The 22,213-nt window shown below is 51.6% G+C and overlaps 2 protein-coding genes across 7 annotated transcripts in view; one reads left to right on the plus strand and one right to left on the minus strand.

The window, feature by feature from the left end:
- Positions 1-8,751, plus strand: part of NCOA5 (nuclear receptor coactivator 5) — a 30,655-nt gene extending 21,904 nt beyond the window's left edge. For 2 of the 5 annotated variants that reach the window (XM_040248212.1, XM_040248210.1), the window contains 5 exons: positions 1,383-1,519; positions 2,524-2,650; positions 4,464-4,663; positions 6,020-6,340; positions 6,810-8,751. In XM_040248212.1, the coding sequence (XP_040104146.1) occupies positions 1,383-1,519; positions 2,524-2,650; positions 4,464-4,663; positions 6,020-6,340; positions 6,810-7,399 (1,375 nt within the window). In that variant the 3' untranslated portion in view covers positions 7,400-8,751. Of the gene's footprint in view, positions 1-1,382; positions 1,520-2,523; positions 2,651-4,463; positions 4,664-6,019; positions 6,364-6,809 lie in introns of all 5 variants that reach the window. The other 3 variants (XM_040248211.1, XM_040248214.1, XM_040248213.1) reach the window with 3 other exon arrangements.
- A 777-nt stretch (positions 8,752-9,528) lies between these two features.
- Positions 9,529-22,213, minus strand: part of SLC12A5 (solute carrier family 12 member 5) — a 29,066-nt gene continuing 16,381 nt past the window's right edge. Inside the window, exons 15-26 of one of the 2 annotated variants that reach the window (XM_040248215.1) lie at positions 21,461-21,580; positions 21,084-21,188; positions 19,467-19,635; positions 17,396-17,591; positions 16,148-16,317; positions 15,573-15,704; positions 14,384-14,491; positions 13,400-13,522; positions 13,108-13,307; positions 12,756-12,770; positions 12,347-12,480; positions 9,529-12,139 (exon numbers count right to left, since the gene is read on the minus strand). In XM_040248215.1, the coding sequence (XP_040104149.1) occupies positions 12,048-12,139; positions 12,347-12,480; positions 12,756-12,770; positions 13,108-13,307; positions 13,400-13,522; positions 14,384-14,491; positions 15,573-15,704; positions 16,148-16,317; positions 17,396-17,591; positions 19,467-19,635; positions 21,084-21,188; positions 21,461-21,580 (1,564 nt within the window). In that variant the 3' untranslated portion in view covers positions 9,529-12,047. The remainder of the gene's footprint in view (positions 12,140-12,346; positions 12,481-12,755; positions 12,771-13,107; positions 13,308-13,399; positions 13,523-14,383; positions 14,492-15,572; positions 15,705-16,147; positions 16,318-17,395; positions 17,592-19,466; positions 19,636-21,083; positions 21,189-21,460; positions 21,581-22,213) is intronic. The other variant, XM_040248217.1, reaches the window with a different exon arrangement.

A 22,213-nucleotide genomic window follows, 5' to 3' on the forward strand; every position in this document is an offset into this window, starting at 1 on the left:
AATTAAAAGACGCTTACTCCTTGGAAGAAAAGTTATGACCAACCTAGATAGTATATTCAAAAGCAGAGACATTACTTTGTCAACTAAGGTCCGTCTCATCAAGGCTATGGTTTTTCCTGTGGTCATGTATGGATGTGAGAGTTGGACTGTGAAGAAGGCTGAGCACCAAAGAATTGATGCTTTTGAACTGTGGTGTTGGAGAAGACTCTTGAGAGTCCCTTGGACTACAAGGAGATCCAACCAGTCCATTCTGAAGTAGGTCAACCCTGGGATTTCTTTGGAAGGAATGATGCTAAAGCTGAAACTCTGGTACTTTGGCCACCTCATACGAAGAGTTGACTCATTGGAAAAGACTCTGATTTGGGGAGAGATTGGGGGCAGGAGGAGAAGGGGACGACCGAGGATGAGATGGCTGGATGGCATCCCTGACTCAATGGACTTGAGTCTGAGTGAACTCCGGGAGCTGGTGATGGACAGGGAGGCCTGGCGTGCTGCGATTCATGGGGTCGCAAAGAGTCGGACACGACTGAGTGACTGAACTGAACTGATGACTGCTGTGAAAAAGTTTGGCAGTCCCTCAGAAAGTTAAATGTAGTAGAATTAATGATCCACCAGCTCCACTCTTGAATATATATCCAAAAGAATTGAAAAGAAGAACTTACATAGATGGGTGTGACTGTACATAGCAACACAATTCACAGTAGCCAAAAGGTAGACACCACTGGCTGTACATAGCAACACAATTCACAGTAGCCAAAAGGTAGACACCACTCAAATGTAGACACCATCAATAGATGGATTAAAAAGTATGATATATCCATTCAGTATATTATTCAGCCATAAAAAGAAAGGTCATTTTTATACTTGCTAAGCCTTGATAGACCTTAAAAAATATGCTACATGAAATAAATATTAAGCTACGTTGTCACAAAAGACAAATACATGTTTTCACTTACATGAGATATTTAGAAAAGGCAAATTCATAGAAGTTACAGAGATCGGGGGTGAGTTTCTGTTCAGACTGTTCAGGATGATGAAAATTATTTATGTGTATTTTTTTATTCTATTTTTTAACCACAATTTTTAAAAAGCACAAGGAAGGAGCCTTGGGGTAGGGCCTAAAATGGTTCCTCAAATATCAATAATTACTACCAGAGAGCGTTCTGTACGTCCTCCCAGTCCTTTTGGAAGGTGGGTTAACTCAGTCCCAGCCACAGAGCTGATAAGCAGTGAGTCCCAGATACTAATTTTGTTTGCCTAATCCCAAAGTTCTGTGCCTTACTATGTCTTCCTCACAGATGGCTGGGTCTTGAAGAGTTCTCTGTATTTGATGTTTGCAGGATAAAACCTTTAACTTTGTGCGTGTTTCTTTACCTTTTCAGGAGAGAAGGCTCTTATGACCGATATCTGCGAATGGATGACTACTGCAGGAGGAAAGATGATGCTTACTTTGACCGTTACAGAGATAGCTTTGATGGACGAGGCCCACCAGGCCCAGAAAGTCAGTCTCGTGCAAAAGGTAAAGTAGAAAAACCAGTTTATTCTTACCACAAATAGAACACTTTATAAAAGAAAGAGAAAACTAATAACCAGCTGGAAAGGAGCTAATGACTTGGCTAAGCAGTTCACAAAAAGAAGAAATACAAATGGCCTGTTCATTTGTAGAGAGTATTCAGCTTGAAAATCATTTTTAAAATGCAAAGTAGTACTGTCATCTGGTTTAGTCACCCAACAAGAAGAAATAAATATGAAATACTGTCAGTAAGAAAAGAAATGAACTAAAGATTGGAGCTGAAGAGGTTAAATGTTTTTTGCTCATTGACCAAATAAATATAACTATCTTTATTACCTATGTAGTATGTGGGGAGAGTTGTTTTATTTATAATTTTTACCTAAGAGCATCTATTTTTTAGGTAAAGACGTTTTTTAAAGCCTTGATTTTCTCAATATATTTAATACATCTTTAAGATTTTTTTAATTGTTTTATTCCTGGTCAAATTAATAACCTCATGTGTAGTTTGCTACAGAACTTTACTGCCTGGTTTTGTTTAGGATTTTTTTGTTGATTTTTTTTTTTTTTTAGCAAATTACAATTACCTGTCAATAAGAGTCTTAAATGGTTGTCCCAAAAATGAAAATTAGGATGATAATGATACACTGTCTTTTGCCTATCAATTGGCAGGAGGTTTTTTTTTTTTTTTTTTTTAATGACAAAACAGTGTTGATTAAGATATGGAGAAATAGCACTAGGTGATCCACCCCAAAGAAAGGATGAATTAGTAACAGCCTTTCCTAAAGGACATTCTGGTAGCATGTATCAGATTAAAGCAACCATGCCCTGTAATCCCTTCATTCCATTTTAATGAATTTATAATAGTAAAAAAATAGTAATTTTTTTTCAGAGGTAGTCTAGAGGATTATGACCTTTGTCTACAAGTAGTCCAAAATTGAAAATAAGGCCTGTGACTTATTTTTATAGAAAGGCACCGTCCATGTTTCAGTTTTCCCTGTGTCATCCTGCAGAGCGTCTGAAACGTGAGGAACGTCGTAGAGAAGAGCTCTATCGTCAGTATTTTGAGGAAATCCAGAGACGCTTTGATGCTGAGAGGCCTGTTGATTGTTCTGTGATTGTGGTCAACAAGCAGACTAAGTAAGAACCCTTTGGATTTTTCCCGAGTGAGGAGAGGAAGCAGAAGAGAAATTAGAAATTTAGTCTTCTTGGCAGCTGTACACACTGCCAGGCTGTGTACGCTGACATTGCTGTACTGTGTTAACCAGAGTTCTTTCAGTTGTAGATGACAGATAACCCACCGCAAACTGGCTTGGGCCCAAAGGGAAGTTTTTAGTTTGCTTGACTGGGACGTTCAAGCATGGCTGCATTCAGGGTTAGCCTCTCATAAAGACTTGGTCTTTTGTGTTGTCTTCACTCTCAGACAAGCTTTCTACTTGAAAAGACAGAACAGCGCTAGCCCTTGACATGTATCTCCTTAGCTTGGCAAACCCGTGGAAAGAGCTGCTTTTTCCTGTTGCTTCCACCTGAAGGCCTGGAATTGTTTCCCATCCCTGGACTGTCCCTTTGGCCAGCAGTGCTGGGATGCCCTGATTGGCCAGGGCTAAGTCATGTGCCCACCCATAGTGCTGAAAGTGGCACTAACCCTGTGGAGCCGGGGCAGACTGAGTGGGAAAGGGGTGCCTTCCCAAAGGAAAATCCAAGGGAGTAGATGTTGGTCAGGCGAAGCAGTAGATGCCCCCTTTGTGCGAGGACCCCGAGCCCCTAATACGTGGGAAGGCAGGCATGTCTGTATTCGCCAGCCAAGAGACCGGCTTCCTTTGGGAAGTGCCATGGCCTTGCAGAGCTGTTAGGTGGCTGTGCCAGCCAAGGCAGAGCTCATGGCACTGTTCTTTCTACCTCTGTTTCACATTCTTTCCTTGAAGAAGCAGCTCAGAGGTACAGAAGGGAGTGTAGCAGCTTGCAAGTTTGGCAGCAGCTATGTTCCCTTTCCCCAAGTGGTTAGTAAAGAACTTCATGTCTTTTCTAGCAGTTTGGGGTTAAAGAGCTAATTTTCAAGGCAGAAGCTAGGGAAATAGGTGTTAAGACACCAAATAGCAGGCAGAGTTCACAGGCTCTGGGCTGCCTTGTTTAGAAATAGATGCTGCTTTAACTTGCAGATAACTTTTTTGCCTTTTTATTTTTAAATGCATGATAATAGCTGTCATTTTCTGAGCACCTACTCTGTACTACTCCATGCTAAGCGCTTTAAATTATTTTTCTAATCTTCATAGTAATCATGTTTCACATGTATTCATTCATCAAATTTTTTCTGTGTGTGGCAGGTGCTAGGTCCTGAAGCTGTAATGCTAATGAGCAAAACACACATGGCCCCTTCCTCTTGTGGAGCTTATACCCTAGTTGGACAGATGACAAAAATAAATGTATTGGTGATGAGTCTTATGAGAAGAAATATATCAAGGATCTGATTTAGATTGGAGAGAAAGTTAAGGAAATGACATATGAGCTGAGCCATATTATTCCTGTCTGATTGGTAAAGAAACTGAGGTTTGTAAGAGGTAAAGGGATTTGTTTAAAGCTTCAACTTCGCAAGTAAATGTTAGGGCTATGATCCAAACCTATCTCTAGCATTTAAAACCCATGCTTTTTTCACTGTGTTGTACAGCCTCTGCCAAGACAGAAATATGCTACAAATCTTAGGCAACAGGATGGTGTTTAGGAATGACCATCAGACTAGAGAATCAAGAGAAGGACCTGGGATACTAAGTCCTTTTCCTTTGGGAACTTCTCCGCCAATATAAAGAGAAGGAATTGGTTTAGATTCTTGGAGCCTGAAGAGGGTGCTAGGGAGACACTGGTAGATCTAGGATTTGAAGTCTTCTGGCTGAGGTGCCACTGTACAGATTGGGAGTCTATCAGGGAGTACTCAACTGGATCCTGTTTGTTTCTACAGAGATTATGCTGAATCTGTGGGGCGGAAGGTCCGAGACCTAGGCATGGTAGTAGATTTAATCTTCCTCAACACGGAAGTATCACTGTCACAAGCCTTGGAGGATGTTAGCAGGGGAGGGTCTCCCTTTGCTATTGTCATCACACAGCAACACCAGATTCACCGCTCCTGTACAGTCAACATCATGTTTGGAACCCCTCAAGGTATGGAGGCCCCAGTGGGTTACAGTTCCAGAAACTTCCAGATACTAGTCCATTAATTTTTTTATGGCTTACTCAGAAGCAGCAGGTTTTAGGTAAAGGTATTTCAGCTCAGATGTGGTAGAGCCCTTTTATAAGTGCAGGACAGAAGCTTGCACAGTCATTTATTTGTTTGATCTTCTTTCATTGCATACAGTTCTGGGCCTGCTGTGTATGACATTATATTCAGCCCTTAGGTATGTGCAGTGATGTGTTAGTAAATGTTTAACAGCCAGTTCTGGGGTGGGGATGGCGTGGTTTATAGAATTTCCTGACTTCCATGGTGTAAATACTCCCACCGTCTTCTATTTCAAGCCACCAACATGAAGTCACTTCAGGGCAAGTTGGGAAGAGAGGCACACAGTCTGCTCGTACCAGTGAGAGCCAGCCCAGCCCTGGCACACTCTGCACTGAGGCTGGTGGAGCCCCTGCTTCACCAGACTTTGCAATGAGGGACACAGCGTATGGCAGGCAGGCAGGAGACTGTTAGTGTGCTGGAGAAGTCAGTGGAGGGACTTTGAGACGAGGGAGGCGGCCTTGACCTCCTGGAGGCCCAGGGTCGGTTCCCTGAAGTCCTTGCCTGAAGTAACTTTTAGTCCTTTGCTCCCAGATCATTGAGACTCAGTCAACTGATGCCTTGCTGATTGCTCTCACAGCACAGACTTTTCCCTTCTCCCGCTACCCTGGGCCCTCTATTTGCCTGACCAGTTTTACCCATAAGCATAGAGTGTAGAAGCCTCTCCAGCAGGTCATTCGCCTCTCTGAGGAACAGTCCTCAAGATGTGTGTAGACATTTGTATCAAGTGCCAAGAAGTCTTCTCATCACCTGATAAATCTTGTTGCCCAAGGGTGAGGGGAGAAGGTTATTGAGGGTCATAATTTGATCTTAATCCATAACCTTTGAACCTTTTTGATACATTAAAAAACAGCTCTATCCTGAGGAGTGTGGTGGAAAGCCAAGCTTTCCAGAAGGGCTGTGTGGACCCCCATGGCCTGCCTCCTGTGGTCATTCTCCATGTGGTCTTTTTGAATCTGTGAGATGTCATGTTTCTCTGGTTTTCACTACATGTCTGTGATCTAAGAATTCCCCACAGAACTAGCTTTCTACAAGAGTGTCTGCTTCCCACTGAAGAAAGCCATTCTCTGTCTTCCAAGCTGCATCCCCTCCCGCCCCACCTCTCCCCATCCCCATTCCAAGGCTTTTTGTCAGTGAAATGGCTTTCTTGCTTGTTTGAGGTCGGGAAAGGCTTGGTAGAGTTTAGCAGGTGGGCACTCAGATCTGTCCTGGGAGAAAATAGCTCGTGTCATTCCCTCCTACAGAACATCGCAACATGCCCCAGGCAGACGCCATGGTGCTGGTGGCCAGAAATTACGAGCGCTATAAGAATGAGTGCCGGGAGAAGGAGCGCGAGGAGATTGCCAGACAGGCGGCCAAGATGGCTGATGAAGCCATCCTCCAGGAAAGAGAGCGAGGAGGCCCCGAGGAAGGAATGCGCGGGGGGCACCCCCCAGCCATCCAGAGCCTCCTCAACCTGCTGGCCGACAACAGGTACCTCACTGCTGAAGAGACTGACAAGATCATCAACTACCTGCGAGAGAGGAAGGAGCGGCTTATGAGGAGCAGCACCGACTCTCTGCCTGGTGAGCTACGTGGCAGGGCCGAGGTGAAGTTCTGACTCTGCATTTCTCTAATCCCCAGCCTCTGTTGGGAGGGTGGCAGGCCCAGGGCTCTTTGGGGTGGGTAAGGGAAATGAGCACATCCCATGGGTTTTCCCGCATGGGCCATCTGTGCTGGTGTAATAATGGTAACTTAAGATTTGGATACTGAATTCTGATCCCTGTAGTTAATGTGGTGGTGGGTGGGCTAGTATGGCTGGCTCCCTGGGAACCAAGATGGATGCCCTTTTTTTTAAAAGTAGTTCTCTGGGGAAACTAAGCTGTTTACTGAAAACAGCACATACTATGAAGTGGCCCCTTTGGGAAATTGATGTTATAGTCTGTATACTGTGTGATTGATGTAATCAGTGATTGTTGTTCTTCCCTGGGCTGCTAAGCCTCCTGCCCATGGAGGGTATTTTTCAACCAGATACCTCTTCTTCCTGTCTTCTAGGCCCGATTTCCCGTCAACCACTCGGGGCGACCTCGGGTGCCTCACTGAAGACACAGCCAAGCTCTCAACCGCTCCAGAGTGGCCAAGTGCTCCCGTCTGCTACCCCCACTCCAGCTGCACCCCCCACCTCCCAGCAAGAGCTTCAGGCCAAAATCCTCAGCCTCTTCAATAGTGGCACGGTTGCGGCCAATAGCAGCTCTGCATCCCCCTCAGTTGCTGCCGGAAACACCCAGAACCAGAATTTTTCCACAGCAGCGAACAGCCAGCCTCAGCAAAGATCACAGGCCTCTGGCAATCAGCCTCCAAGCATTTTGGGACAGGCAGGATCTGCTCGGAACATGGGCCCCAGGCCTGGGGCTCCTTCCCAAGGGCTCTTTGGCCAGCCTTCCACCCTCCTGGCACCTGCCAGCAACTTGGCTAGCCAGAGGCCCGTGTCTTCCACAAGTATCAACTTTGACAATCCAAGTGTACAGAAAGCTCTGGACACCCTGATCCAGAGTGGCCCTGCTCTCTCCCACCTGGTTAGCCAGACCACAGCACAGGTGGGGCAGCCCCAGGCCCCCATGGGATCATACCAGAGGCATTACTGAGGCTAAATCTCAACTTCCCCTAGGCCCCTCTTCCCCTGGCCTCCTACCTGTTGCGTTCTAAGTAGTTACTTGGAGGATGTTCTCTGCGCATATCCAGGTCCACATCGAATGGCATAAGTTTCTACCACCTGCTCTCTTCTGCCCAAGGCTGTTGTTACTTATTCCTTCCAGAGTCAGAGTTTGTACTGCCTTGGAGGTGTATTTTTTGTTGTTGGGGTTATTTTTATTTTTTTTATTTTTTATTATTTTTTGATAGAAAATAAATATCTCTGGGGTCATGGGCAGTATAGGTGTCTGGACTCCGTTTGTATTTCATTTGTCTCTGTCAGCTCAATGTGGGGGCGGGGAAGGAAAAAGCAGCCAAGTCCCAACTGGCTGTGTTTGGGGTAGTCCTTTCATGGCGAGAGCCACTGCCTTTGTTCGTTTTGAACCTCCCCAAGGCTTTCTGGCCTCACACAGGCCCACCAGAGCATGAGCTCCTGCTTGCGTCCCTGTGCAGGGTTGTAGAGCCGCAGGCTGGGCTTGGTAGGCACGGTGCCAGTGCGCCCTGTCCCACGAGTGTGGGGGCTGCCTGCATGGTGGTAAGCAGGCTGCTCTGGAGTTGTTGAAGAGGGGCCATGGCAGTCACTTTTCTGCCTGACCCAGAGTAGTTCTTGGTTTTTCTCTTTTTTTTTTTCTTTGTGGCTTTCATTGCAATGGAAGATTTTCCGTGGACTGAGCAACACCGGTCACCAGCAGTTTAACCCAAACTGTGAACCTGGGCCCCAACCACTCTGAACCCTTTAACATTTGTCAGCCTCTTCCTCACCAGTGGTAGTTTCATGGAGTTGGCTCTGAGAAGACCACCCTAGACTCTGGCGGTGAACACCCATTTTTTCAGTGATTGCTCTGAGCTTTTGGCCCAGAAATCAGGCGCTTGTCCTGTTTTCTGAGCAGCAGGAGGTAGGGACCATTTTGATGTCAGACTTTTGGTAGCTGGACATGTTCTTGGTGCAGGCGGCTGTTCATAACTTCTGAGCCAGAGTGAAGTTACTAGAGGGAGGACCTCTGCCTGCTGCTCTAAGTGGAGCCAAAGGAAGCTGCCTTCTTCCTAGGGATGGTGCTCCTTAGCGCCTTGTGGATCAGTCTCAAGAGACCCCTGGCGGAGACACGGGAGAGCAGTGACTTCAGCTGAGTCCTTGCCAGTAGCTGAGTAAACATTGGTTTCCAAAACTCAAGGTCCCCAGATGGCAGTGTTCTGTTCTGACCTGTTTGTGTTATATATAGTGTTGTTTTTTTTTTTTCCTCTTTGGAACTCCTGTGTTGTCAATAAGATGAAATGATTACTTTTTAATTAAAATGTAAAAGTGAAAGCCCTGTTGTCTTTTTTTGGGTGTGACTGTTGGTAGGGCCTCTTTGTGGGCAATCCTTCCCGAGCGCGTAGGTGAGGGCCCCTGACCATGCTGACTGGCTTCAGTCTGTCATGAGGTCTGTCCCCTTTGTCCTCAGCCTGCAGTTGCGCCTCAAAACCTCTTTGAACCCTAGTTTCTCTCATACAGCTCACCTATTTAGAAGCTTTAACAACAGTTTGGAGTAAAAGCCTGCTGGGTAATTGTAATGGTGTGTAAACATACTTGTTCGTGGCAGACTTTCAGTGTGTCAGAGGCTTGTCCGCTTATTCTAACAAAAACAGAATGGCGAGGAGGCCATTTCTGACCAAAAGGCCGTGGAGAGAGGGGTGCTCTTCTGTTTTGATTTTGTCTGTTGCCAGCTCATTATGCAAGGAGTTGGCAGAACCAGTGTCCCAGGTGGGCACACTGGGGAGCATGTCACAGAGCTCCCCACTGGGAAACTCGGGGTGGGTGTGGTGAAGTGACCGGCACAAGGCTGCCAGTAGATCAGGGATGAAGACGCCATCAGCGCCCAGCCTGCCCTGGAGGTGCAGTCTCAGGTGTTTGGCAGGGCTCCAGAACTATCAGTACACAAACTAGGCAGCTAGACCTGAAGGATCAGCCAACCAACTCTTCTGTCAGTGGTGGTCAGTGTTTCTGATTAAGAGTCCAGTCCTCACGGGGGGCCCACTTTGAATACCCCTCTTCCCACCTACTAGTTCTTCCCCCTGGAGTGTCCAAACAGCACACCTCAGGCTGTGAAGGGTATAATAAAATTATTTTTATTGCATTTTGTGCAGACAGGAGTCTAAAAAATTAATACAGTAAAAGCTATAAAGCATTAAATGGGAGCATTCAACAATAAAGGAAAGAACCAACCCTCTCCTTTTCATCTTGGCACAAAGAACACAAGATCAATACTGAGGCAGAATGCGAGATAACTGAAACACTGAAAATTAAAGGCAGGCCTAATAATAGTAATAAATACTCTTGATTTGGTTTGCAACCTCTCCTATTTACAAGGGTTTTCAACTTCATTGCATTGCCCTGCACATAGATCGTCTAAAACAAAAGCAACACTAGTTATCACTACAAGGCTATTGAAATATTGCACTCAGAATAAAAGTCACTTGAATGGACATGAAACATCTAGCTACATGATTATAAAGATAAGTTGATGAGTGACGGGTGATAACATTCATAACAAATATTGCACATGTAGCACAGAAAACTTGGGGTTTTGTTGTGGGATGTCTGTTTTCATCAATGGAAACTTTGCTCTTGCCAGACAGCCTGGGCCCAGATAGTGCAACTTTGGTTCCCTAAGTGATGTTAATACAGCCCCCTTTCGGTTCTGCCTAGCCCACCACTTCATCCTGAGAGTGCTAGGCCCCCAGAAGGCTAGACCCAGCTGTGGTTCTCAGAGGGAGGTCTTGGAGGATGGGGGTGGGAAGTGCTGGTGTCTAATACCTCCAACTTCTGATTACTACCGGGAAAAATCTATCAGACCCCTGATCAAATTTCAGAGAGGCCTTGGTCTAACCGCAGGCGTCCAAACCTCCTCCAGCCACACCTGACCCAGTCTAGATGGCACCAGCGCCAGCTCTGCCTTGGGCTCAAAGAAAAGGAGGTGGTGAGGTCAGGAGTCCCCAGAAGCCTCAGCTCTGGGAGGTGGACGGGATGTCTAACTAGGTGCAGTCAGGGTCCTGGGGCTGGAGTTACTGTACCCAGCCCCAGAGGGCGCTGGAACGAGCATGCAGTGCATGGCCCCCCTTAGTAACGTGCCCTGGGGGAAGGGAACCCGGCCAACGGGGTTTCTCTAAGGGAAGAGGACACCTCTGGCCGGGCTGGCGGAGCAGAAGCGCCAAAGACTGGTGTTGGAGAAGCCAAAGGCCTTGGGCCCTAGTTGGAGGAGGGCAGAGAGGCGCTTAAGAACTAAGCAAGTGGCGACTCCAGCTCTCCCCCAGGCCCAGGTGCCCGGGAGACGCAGCTAGAGGCCGCTGCTAGGCAGCGAGGCCCGGCCCCCAGACGCGGAGAAGGCGGCTGGGTCCCCGAGGCCGGAGTTGCCGGATAGGAACAGGGTAGGAAACGTCAGGGGCAGCGCTGGGGCCACCCCGGCGGGTCCGGCCCCTAACCCAGAACCGCCCCCTCCTCCCTCACCTGTCCCAGGGAGGAAACTCCGGGGGAGGGGCCGCCCTCCAACCCCCACCCCCCGATTTCAGTCTTTGGCGAAGAGCCACGGGATAGGGGAGTAGGCGACAAGCCGGTGGAGGAGAGACGCCTGCTCCCCCAGCGAAGGCACCGGGACGGGGCTTCCTGGGGGCGGGGGCGAGGGCCTCTCTCAGTTCCTCTGGCTTAAGGAACGCCCCTCCCCTCTCCTGGCCCCAGCTTGCATAAAGAGCCGATGAGAAGAGGCTGCGCGCGTCTCTGCAGCCACAGTGGAAGCTCACATTCGCTGGGAGGCGAATCCAGGAAAAGTTGGGACACTTGTCTCACTTCGTCTCCGAAAAGATCTAGAGGGAAGAATGGTCGGAAGCCAAGGGGGCGCGGAAAGGGTGAGGAGGCGTCGAGGGGGTGGGTGGTCGAGGGACCACGAGTTCCGCCTGGGCCTAAAAGCACTTTTGCTCTCAAACGCTCGGACGTCAAGGAAAACCCAGCCTCCCGAGGCCTCCGCCTTCCCTGGGCGCGCCCCCAGCGGGAGAGCGCGACTGCGGCGAGAAGAGAAGTCCGTTGCGCTTCTAAGTCACAGAAATATGGGGACGTTAAAAATACACGCGATGTCTCCTGTACACTATGTATACGCTCGGCCGGCTCTCGGCCGCGGCCGCGCGAAGTAGAACGCAGACGGCGGGGCGCATCCTCGCCACCCCGCGCGCTCCGGGCCGCCGGGGGAGGGGCGCAGAGTGCGGGCGGGGCGGGGCGCGGGAAGAGAGGGAAGGGGCCGGGCGGACGACCGGGGGGGGGTCCTCAAAGCCCCAGGTCTGCTCCTCTCCGCAGCCTCCTCCGATCTTTATTGCAGCGTCTCCTCCGGCGGGGCGAGGCCGGGCTTAGAAAAAGGGCGGCCGGGGCCGACGCGCCAACGGGACTCTGGTCTCCGGGAGGGGAGGTCTTCGGGTCCGCCCCAGCCGACGTGGCCTCCGGGCTTCAGGCAGCGGGGAAAGGGGACCAGGGCGCGGGCACAGGGTCTGTATGTAAACGGTGACAGCGGCGGGGGGCGCGGCGAGGGCTCCGGGGCCGCGGGCCGGATGCGCTCGGGCCCGGGTGTTTGGTGCTGGCTCTCAGGAGTAGATGGTGATGACCTCGCGGCCGCCGCCGCGGACCAGCATCACCCGGTCCAGGCGCTCGGTGAGAACCTCGAGGAATTCCATGTCTGAGCGTCCGTCAAGGAGAAAGACCGTCCCCTTTCCTCCCCCATGGAATCAGGCTCCCGTTGGCCCCAGCGGAACGCGGGGCTCGCGACCCTGTCCGAGGTGCTGATTCTGAAGTCGACCCGGCTCAGCCATTCCTTCCCAGGGCTAGGACCTAAGTCCCCTGATGTCCTCCTCCCTCCCTCCTCCCGATTTTAAGCCCAGGATACAGTTTTCGTCACCGTTGCGGTTGCGGGGAGGCCCAGGCATGTTGAGCAAAACAAGCTTGGCATCCTGGGATTTCTTGACGATGACCTCGTTCAGCCGCACGGCAGTGTGCATGCGCCGCACGTTGGATTGGTTCCTGCGGGAGGAAGCCAGGGAGGAGGAGGGCACGTAAGGCTAGGAGAGAGGGGGTTCCTGGATCCAGTCGCCCCTTCCGGCACCTCCCCGCCCCCAGCACTGGGCTGCTGGGATCTGCTCCTTGCAAGCCAGGGACCACCAACCCTAGACCACTCCAATCTGGGCTACTCAGAGACCCCAGAGGTCAGGGGCACAAGTTGAGGGTTCATGGTAAAGTGAGAAAAGTAGGGAACCTGGCCAACCTAGGAGAGAATTTAAAAATTCTGAAGCACTTACAAGTTCTCCCACTCCCTTCAGGAAACATAAGAGAAGCAAAGAGGAAGAAAAAGGAGAGGGGTCAGAAAAAGCAGGAGAAGCTGAGGACTTGAGCCACCATCAACACCCTGCGTGCAGACGACTCCTGTTCTCCCAGACCCCCAGCCTTCACCTTTCCACTGCCTGCACCTGCGCGTTCTGACCCTTAGCAATCAAGCCCAATCTGAGTCCTCAGACAGAGCAACCAAGGGGAGGTCTGGGCTGGGCCTTCCAACTACCAGGCCAGGACCCCTTCCACTCATTTACTCTCCATGGGGAGCAAAGACCCTGTAGGCTCACCCCAGACCCCAGCCCTTAGCCCCCAGGCCCGTACGGCTTCATGCTGAAGAAGTCCTTGATGCCCTCAGAGGAGACAGGACTGGGGCCCTTGTTCTTCTCTGCCACCGACTTGTCCTTGGTCCAGGTGAGATGCACTTTTTCTGGATCTGCCTCGCCCTCCACCTCAGGCTCCTCTCCCGGAGACGGTGAGCTGCTAGGGCAGCTGGGAGCACTTTGGTCATGGATCAGCTGCACCTAAGAGATGAAAGAAGGGATGGCGCCTGATTCATTTGGAGACCAAAGATTCTGCTCCCACCGGCTGCAGCCAAACTACCCGAGCTGCATACCTCCTCTTCCGGCTTCTCCTCACTGTCACCAGCCGTCTCTTCTGGGACGTTGAGACGGAGCCGGGTGTTGGCTGGATTCTTTCTCCGGATTGAGCCACGAGACTCATCTGTGATACTCTGGATCTAGGGAGGGACACAAGTGGGTGCCATGGTAATCACTACCCATGCCCTGCAAAGAGCTAACCCCAAAGCTGATGTTCAGCCAGCTTTCGGGACCTGTGCCAGATGTTAAAATACTGCAATGCTTCCGCACCAAATAGCTATTGCCCCAGTGATATGGCCACTCCGACTCCTCTCCAGTACCCCTAGCCTTCCCACCCTCCAGCGACCAAAGGCTTGACACCTGGCCCACCTGAGCTCTACCTCAGGGCCAGTTCTGACTGGTCAGTGCACATGCCACTTCTTACAATTGTCCTGTCACCCACCTCTGAGAGCTCTTCTGTCCCCAGCCCCAAGGACCCCACTCACTGGGGTGGGGCTTTCATCCAAATGCCAGAGGGCTGGTGGGCCCATGTTACCCGCACGGGAGAGACCTTACAGCTTTACCCCATGAGAATTCATCTCTGTTACCCCTGAGAACCCACCATCCACACCCTAGGAGGTTTGCCCCCAGCTCTCATCATCAGCTGCATCCTGAAATATCCACTCATTACTCACTCTCTAAGGGTCTATCACATGATACCTTATCCCCCACGCTGCAGCCCACACCCCTGAGGAGCCATCATCCATGCACATTTAGCTTCCACTCTTCTCCCTTGGGCCCCAGAAGTCACGTCGAAAGCAGATCTGTCACCCTTGCCAAAGCCCCTCTGTGTCTCGGCTGGGAGGCTGGAGACAGGCAGCTGCAGCGTGCACCCTTGCTGCTGGGGAACCAGTGCCAGGAGGCAGCAATGCCAGTGACCAGGAGTGGGCCATCCCAAACCTGTGCAGCCCCAGAGCTGGCAGCAGCTTGAGACACTCCGAGCCCAGCCAGGGCAACCTCACCTCCCGCTCCCGCTCATTCTTGGTTAAATGCATTTGTTTGAGGATCTGGGAACGCTGCTCCATCACCAAGGTCTTCTCGTAGGTGTAAGCGGAGATGTCGCTCTCATGCTGTGGGCAGGCAGGGGTGGGATGGGGGAGAGGGGCAAGGGAGGAAAGTATGAGCTCCGAGCTCAGGTGCAAGGCCAAGAAAAGGGAGGCAGGCCCCCTTCCTGCTGCCAGCCTAGGGCTTCCCTGTCCAATGACCTAGTTTAATCAACAGTTGTGGGAGGAAGGACAAAGCAGAGGGCGATGCTCTTTGAAGGCAAGGCAGCTCATTCCCTCCTCAGCCAAGCCTGGGACTGGGTGAATGAATGGGTGAATTAATGAATGAGTTGATTAATTAATTACCTGGGTGAATGGAGAGAGGGAAGAAGTTAAAAAAGGAACACAGAGATGAATGAATACATACACATATGAATGAATGGGTGAGTGAGTGAATAAATACATTAATGAATATATGGGCAGATTAATGAATATACCATTAGAGGGATGGGTAAATGGTGCTGAGTGGAATGGACGACAAGAGGCTTTAGAGTGTGACTGCTAGATGCATGGACTCTAGAGCCAGTCTGTCTGAGTTTGAATCCCGGCTCTGCCACTTGGTGTACGTTTGGGGCAAATTACTTAACGTTTCTGTGCCTCAACTTCCTAATCTGTAAAATGGAAATACTGATAATTGGATAACTATCTATTTCATTGGTTGCTGTGAGAAGTAATGTATAAATAAAGTGCATAGAACAGTGCCTCCCATGTAGTCAACATTACTAGACATGTCTATTCGTCTAAAGGAGATGAGGCAGGGTGGGTGAGTGGGTGGGTGGATGGATGGGTGGAAGGGCTCTTGGGTGAACATGTGAGAGGCTTAAAAGTGGATGGGTGTGCCCAGATTCCATCCTTGGTCAGGGAACTAGATTCCCCCAAGCCACAACCAAGAGTTCACAGGCTGTAACTGAAGATGCCACCCACCACAAAAATCGACCTCAATACCACAACTGGGACCCAGTGCAGCCAAAAGTGGATTGGAGGGTGGGGGGAGGACCTTAGCATCACAAGCTGATGGGTAACTGGGGTTCCCCTATTTGGTTCTGGGCCCAAGGGCAAAGAGGCCAGTGGGACTCCAAAACTTCAGAGGCAGCTCCTAGGGGCTCACCATCTCCACCACCTCGACCTCTGCGGTGATACGTAAATGGTACAGAAATGTGGTCAAGTCCTTCTTCATCTGGATGCTATTGTCGTCCATCTGGGCCACCGTGAAGATTCGCATCTTGCACTTCCGCCAAACCTGAGAGAGGAAGGGGGCCCAGAAAGGTCCAGTCCAGATGCCGCGTGGAGGCCCGGGGCCAGACCTCGTCCTTCGCCCTTCCCACCCACCTTCCCACACATCCAGGTAGCCCACCAATGCTCTATCTCGGTGGCCACTTCCCACAAAAATGCCCCTGCTTAGGTGAGGGTCTCCCCGCCCCCATTGAAGCATCACTCGCTTGAGTTAAACACAGCTCTCCTCTATAATTCAAGTACATCTGCCAGGGGAGACACAGTCAGTTCCCAGCACCTCGGAATAAAGGAGGTGACTGGAGCCCTCTATCAGGAGCCGGGCGGGAGCCCGGGAGCCCGGGAGCCCGGGAGCCCGGGAGCCCCTCCGCGCGCGTGGCCACGAGCACGTGCACACGGGAGCACGCGCGCGGCCACGAGCACGTGCACGCGGGAGCGCTCACGCACACGCACCTTGTGGTGACGCAGCAGGAAGGGCAGTAGCATGAGCATGCCGCCGTCGTGCACAATCCACCAGACGTCGATGCTGCCTTCGGAGAAGCGCTCGGGGTTCCCGGGAAACATGGAGACATTCTTGGTGACCAGCAGGGCCAGGTGGCCAGCCGTGGTTTCCCGGACCAGCTCTGCGGGAGACCAAGGAGATGGCAGACGGTAAAACAGTGACTCTGGTCCCCTCCTTGGCACCCAGCACCCCTCCCCATCCCGCCTCCCGCCTCGGCCTTGGGCTGAGGAGTCAAAAAAGCCCCATCTGCCTGGGCCTCGTTTGAACTTGGGGAAAAAAAAAAAACAACAACCTCTCTGGGCCTCAGTTTCCCCACTGGTCAAGTGGTAATAGGGACACCTGCCCTTTCTGATTAAGAAGGCGACCCTGCAGCACTCACTTAATCCTCCCAACTACCTTCTAACTGGGATCTACTGGTAAAGCGGTGACTTCCCTGGTGGCTCAGACGGTAAAGCGTCTGTCTACAACGCGAGAGACCCGGGTTCAAGCCCTGGGTTGGGAAGATCCCCTGGAGAAGGAAATGGCAATCCACTCCAGTACTATTGCCTGGAAAATCCCATGGACAGAGGAGCCTGGTAGGCTACAGTCTATGGGATCGCAAAGAGTCAGTCACGACTGAGCAACTTCACAACTTCACGACTGATAAAGCAACCTCAGGGTTTACCAGCTGCCGTGACCTTCATCTCTCCATGCATCAGCTTCATGGCACTAAAATAGAGACAGCCATCTTAGCCCTTACAGGCCTGCTGAGAGAATTCGAGACTTAGAGAAAGCCACCACTTGTCTGGCGCACAGAACACAGTCCATAAGTGTTAGTTACTGTGTGACTTACTATCCGCTACTACCGAGGAATCCGATGCTCAGAGAGGGTGAGGCACTTGTGAACAGTCACACAGCAAGGAAGGGCCAGAGGTTAGATTTAGACCCGGGGCCTCAGTGGTGCCTTCAAAGCTGTAGGTCTTCCCACTGGCCTGCACTGTCTTCCCTCCAGGGTTGTGAGCCCTGCAAGAGCCAAATCTGTCTCCTTCACACCTGAGTCCCTGGGCTCCCAGCACAGTGTCTGGCACCTGGCCAGCTTTGAACGCCATCACCTGTATATGCTGAATCCATACTTGCTATGCCTGGGAAGCCGTCCGCAGGCCCAAAGGAGAACCCACCCCCACGCAGCCCTCCACCACTCCCAGCCCAGCCAGCTTTACCAATGAAGTTCCTCCATGTCTGATGATCTTCCTTCTGTCGCCAGTTGCGGGGCCAGCCAACGAGTACAGTGTTGTGCTGAAGCCCCCCGAGGCCCCCGGACTGAATCAGGTGGGACACGCCATCTCGCAGGTTGGAAGAAATCACTACCTGGCAGAAGCCTTTCACTTTCTCTGCCTCCATCAGGCGCCGGATGGACTGGGGTGGCAGAAAAGGGCCAGCCTCAGGCCCAGGCCTGCCTGGCCCTGCTCAGCCCCTTGCAGCCTCCCTACCTCCCATCTCTCCTCTCCATCATCCCAATCTTCCTGAAGCTCAGCTCCAATCATGTCAGCCCCCGGCACCCCATCACCTATGGCCCCTATTCCCCACTACTCAAGCAAAGCTCTTCATGATCAGACCCCGTGCTTCCCATCACCCTGCCATGGCTCACAGATTCCCCAGGGAAGATCTCTCCCACCACCCAGACTCCCCCTCCCCCATGTTGTCCATGACACGCTGCCTGGCCCAATTCAACCATCACCTTCTTCAAACGCCACCCCTCCACCCAGACCAGAAATGAAACTAGGCTCCTCTGCTTAGCCGGACAATTTGGTTTTAATGATTTTTAAAAGTTAGCATAATACTAGGCATTTAAAACATACATTCAATCTGCGTGATGAAGGAAGTGTTTTATGACTCAGTTTATAGCTAAGGAAATTGAGGCTCAGAGAAATTAAGACGTGCTTCAGGCCATATGGATAAATGGATATTATTGTAGAGGTTCAAATCCAAGGGTCTGACCCCATCCTTCACACTCTTAACCAATCCCCTAATGTGAAACAGCAAGTGCTCCAATTTCTGCCTCTGCCCTAATCTGTTAATTCAGCATGCAGTGGCTGAAAATACGAGCAGAGTAACCTTGGGCAAATCACCTCCCTCTGTGAGCCTCAGTTTTCTCATCTGTCAAATGGGCATTGTGACAGCTACCTCATTTAGGAAGAGGGAGAATGACATAACATGATGTGTAGAGCTTAGTATACAGCCTGAGAGATCATAAACACTCAATACATTCTATTACTTTGTGCTTACTAACTCTAAGGTAGCCCCTGTCAACCTCAGATGGGTTGGAGAGCCTTCTGTATATGTTCCCTCCCCCACCAGCCTGTGACCACCTTGAGGGGTGGGGTTTGGTCTTCCACCTCTCCGTGTCCCCCAGGGCCTACCCCAGTGTCTGGTACCCAGGACATGTGCAGACACTGCATGTTGAATTAAAGTGACCAGTGGAGGCCTCCAGCCCTGGGCCCTGACAGATCGGTGTGAACGGCCCAGTGAGGCAGAAACAGCGGCTGTCACAAGCCATTAGGGGTGCCCCACCCCATCTCAACTCACCTCCCTGAGGCCCGCTTTCCCCCTCTACTTCTAACCATGGCCCCAAGGGGAGAGAGGCCTGAATCACAGACAGAACCCGCTTCCTCTGCCACCCACCAGACACCTGTTAGTGCCACTTACTGCAGACCCCTGCTGCCCCACCTCACGCTGGCTCTGCCCACTGCTCCATGAGCAATGACCAGTAGATAGGAACGAGAGCAAGTAATCCAGCCCCCGGGACCTGGGTTTAAATCCTGCTATGCTTCCAGCCAGCTTTGTGACTTTCAGCAAGCCGCTTTCCCTCTCTGGGCCTCAGTCTCTTCCTTTGCTAAATTGGATACTTATCCTGTCAACCCCATGCAGTGTGGGAACTGGAAGAATTCACCAATGTGAAAACGCTTTAAAAGATTTATGCTTTGGCAGAAGAAAGTTGGAATAGGAGTCTAGGTTCTGAGTCTCCGCTTTCTGTCCTTAAACAAATGACCTGACTTCTCTAAGCCGCAGTTTCCTTATCCATAAAATAGGCCCTTCTGGCCCTGATCCTCTTGGGTTCTGCAGGTTGGATTCTAAGGAACTTAGTCACCGAGCCCTTGGACTCCACTTCTGAGGAGGAGGACAGAGAAGCCTGAGTCCCAGCTGTTGGCACAGGTGGTAGGGAGAAACTGAAAAGGAGCAAGGGGCTGTCCTCCCAACTGCCACGTGCCCCCCACCAAGGCCTGTACTCACCTCCTCTGCCCGCTGGGCCTGGGGGTGATTATCCAGAAAGGTGCCCTCAAGGACAGAGCCCACAATGGTCAGGCCCTTCCCTGCCTTGAGCTGGGAGGTCAACGAGAGCAGCTGTGGATGGACCACGTTCTGGTCTTGGTCCACACGTACCAGCACCAGCAGCTGTGGCCTGAGGTGGGTGCAAGATCACGTGATCCATCCGCTGCCTCCCCAAGCACCATAACTCATACACCCATACTCCACACACTAACCACCTGTCCTCCGTCTCCCATCCACCTAGACATCCATCCACCCGTGACCTTGGGTTATCAACCAATCCAGTCATCTCCCACACATCTCTCCATCCACCCACCCATCCATCTCTGCATCTATCTCTCTCACCCATGCAGTCATCCATCTACCCACCCACCCATCTACCTCACCCACCCACCCATCCATCCATCCACTTACCCATCCATCTATTTTATCCTTCAGTTATCCATTCATGCCCATGTTAACTTACCAACACATGCATTATTCACTCAATTACCCTCACATCCACCTACCAATACCTATCCACAAATTCATCTATTCACCCAACCACACTCCCATACATATATACACTCAGCTATCTACCCATCTATTTATCTGTTCGTTTCCTTATTAATTTAGCCTCCGCAGCCAACCATCAGTTTGATAGCATCCTCTAAGCACCTACTCTGGGCTAGATCCTGTGCTAAGCATTTAAGGATTCACAGACTATTTATGCAAAGCTCCAAACTCTAAAAGGCCAATTTAGTAGACATGGGTGAGGACAAGTCCACAATGTCATCATTCCAGAGTTCCAGACCTTACTCTTAGCAAAATGAACCTGAAGGAGAAGGAGGGTTTGCAGAGCAAGCAGTTAGAAAGCAGCTGGGCTGAGAGGTGGGAGGGGAAGATTCTGGCTCCAGTTTTGCCTTCCACGACCCCTGAGACCTTCCCTAAGCCCTGATTTTCAGGTGAATCAAACAGTAGTAGTAGTAGTGATAGTCGCTCAGTTCGTGTCTGACTCTTTGCGACCCCATGGGCTGTAGCCTACCAGGCTCCTCTGTCCATAGGATTGTCCAGGCAAGAGTACTGGAGTGGGTTGCCATTTCCTTCTCCAGGGGATCTTCCCGACCCAGGGAGTGAACCCAGGTCTCCCACATTGCAGGCAGACGCTTTACCGTCTGAGCCACCAGGGAAGCCAGTAGATTGTTAGTAATCTGGAGATTTCTAAGAGGCCCTGTAACTCTTTGGATGATCCCACCTCTCCCAGGGCGAATGCTCTGTGATACTCCACTTACCTGTCTGGGCACGTGCCTTCTCCAGGGAACTCAGTACGTTCCCCGGAAACCAGAAGGGGTCAGCACACAGACCATGTGTTCATAGGTGTTTTTTTAAACAAATGATGGGATGAATGGAGGGATGGATAGATGGTTAGAAACTGGCATGGCAGGTAGGGTTTTGGAGAACGAATGTGTGGAACCTCAGCTCAGCCTCAGCGTTACAGGAGGGAAGGGTTCAGATGAGGCCGAACCCCACTCAGCAAGAGCAGCACAGAGCAGGCAGGGTGGGTCGGGCCTGCTCCCTTCCTCTTCGGTCACCATCACTCACCTCCAGTTCTTGGTGTGTGGGGGCCCTTCTTCCAGGCGCAGCAGGGCGTAGCGAGCAGCGCTGAGAGACAAGCCTCGGATCCCATCGCCCCATTCCTTCTCTGCCCTGGGGGCCGGGAAGGGGGGATCATGAGAGGCAGAAAGCCAGGAGTGCCAGGGAGAAGCACCCACCCCCCAGTGCGGAGCCAGAGCTGTCCATCTCGGGCTCAGAAGGGCGGTCACTCCTGGCCACCTCCGTTTCTCAAAGCCTCAGTGCCTGCTTCTGCTCCTGTCCCACCCCTTCAATTTTCCTCTCCATTCTCCCCAGCTTCTCGGCCTCAACCCCACCCCTCCCCCTCAAGTACCCATCACCGCTTTCCCCTCCTCGCCCCGCCTTACCCGCGGTACTCGATATACTTGTAGATGAGCCCAGCAATGAGCATGGCCACCAGGGCGTAGTACCAGGAGCAGATGAACATGAGGGCCAGGCAGAGGCTCATGCCCAGGAAGGAGAGTGTCCTGGACAGTGAGAGGGAGACCCAGCCTCTGAGCCCCTGGCAGGGTTCTCACTGGTGCCCGGGGCTCAGACGGCAAGAGTTAGAAGGGGCAGGGAGGGCCTGGGCCAGACCTGGGAAGCTACAGCCAGGGCTAGGGGAGCCCACACCATCATCTCCAGGAGCACCACTGGAACCTGGGGACTCTGGGTGGATGAGCAGCCGCAGACAGGGCCCTGCTCAGCTCCTCGGTCACCACACTGCCCCAGCCCAGTGCCTCAGGCCCTGGCAGACCACCCCGGCAGACCACCCTGCCAGAGGGGTTCTGAGGGCAGGAGTCTCTGGGGAGAGTTGGAGGCAAGATCTCCCAGGAGGAACATGGGACGAGGTGACTGGTGCAGCAGGAGGGCCGAGGTGGGACAGGCAGGCAGCCTGGGTTCTGGTCAAGGTGTGCCATAGCCTTGGGTGGGGGGTGACCTTAGGCCTATCCCTTTCCCCGCCAGAGCCTCCATTTCCTTTCAGTAGAATAAGCATGATCATGCCCGCCCTGTCTGTCCCACCGGCCTGTTGTGAGGGTCAAGAACCATCAAGCAGAACAATCAGAAGTCCGGCTCCACACGAGGAGCACCTTCTGTGCCCCAAGCACTGTAAGGCTCAG

Source organism: Oryx dammah, unplaced genomic scaffold (assembly GCF_014754425.2).
Source record: "Oryx dammah isolate SB20612 unplaced genomic scaffold, SCBI_Odam_1.1 HiC_scaffold_10, whole genome shotgun sequence".
Taxonomy (NCBI): domain Eukaryota; kingdom Metazoa; phylum Chordata; class Mammalia; order Artiodactyla; family Bovidae; genus Oryx; species Oryx dammah.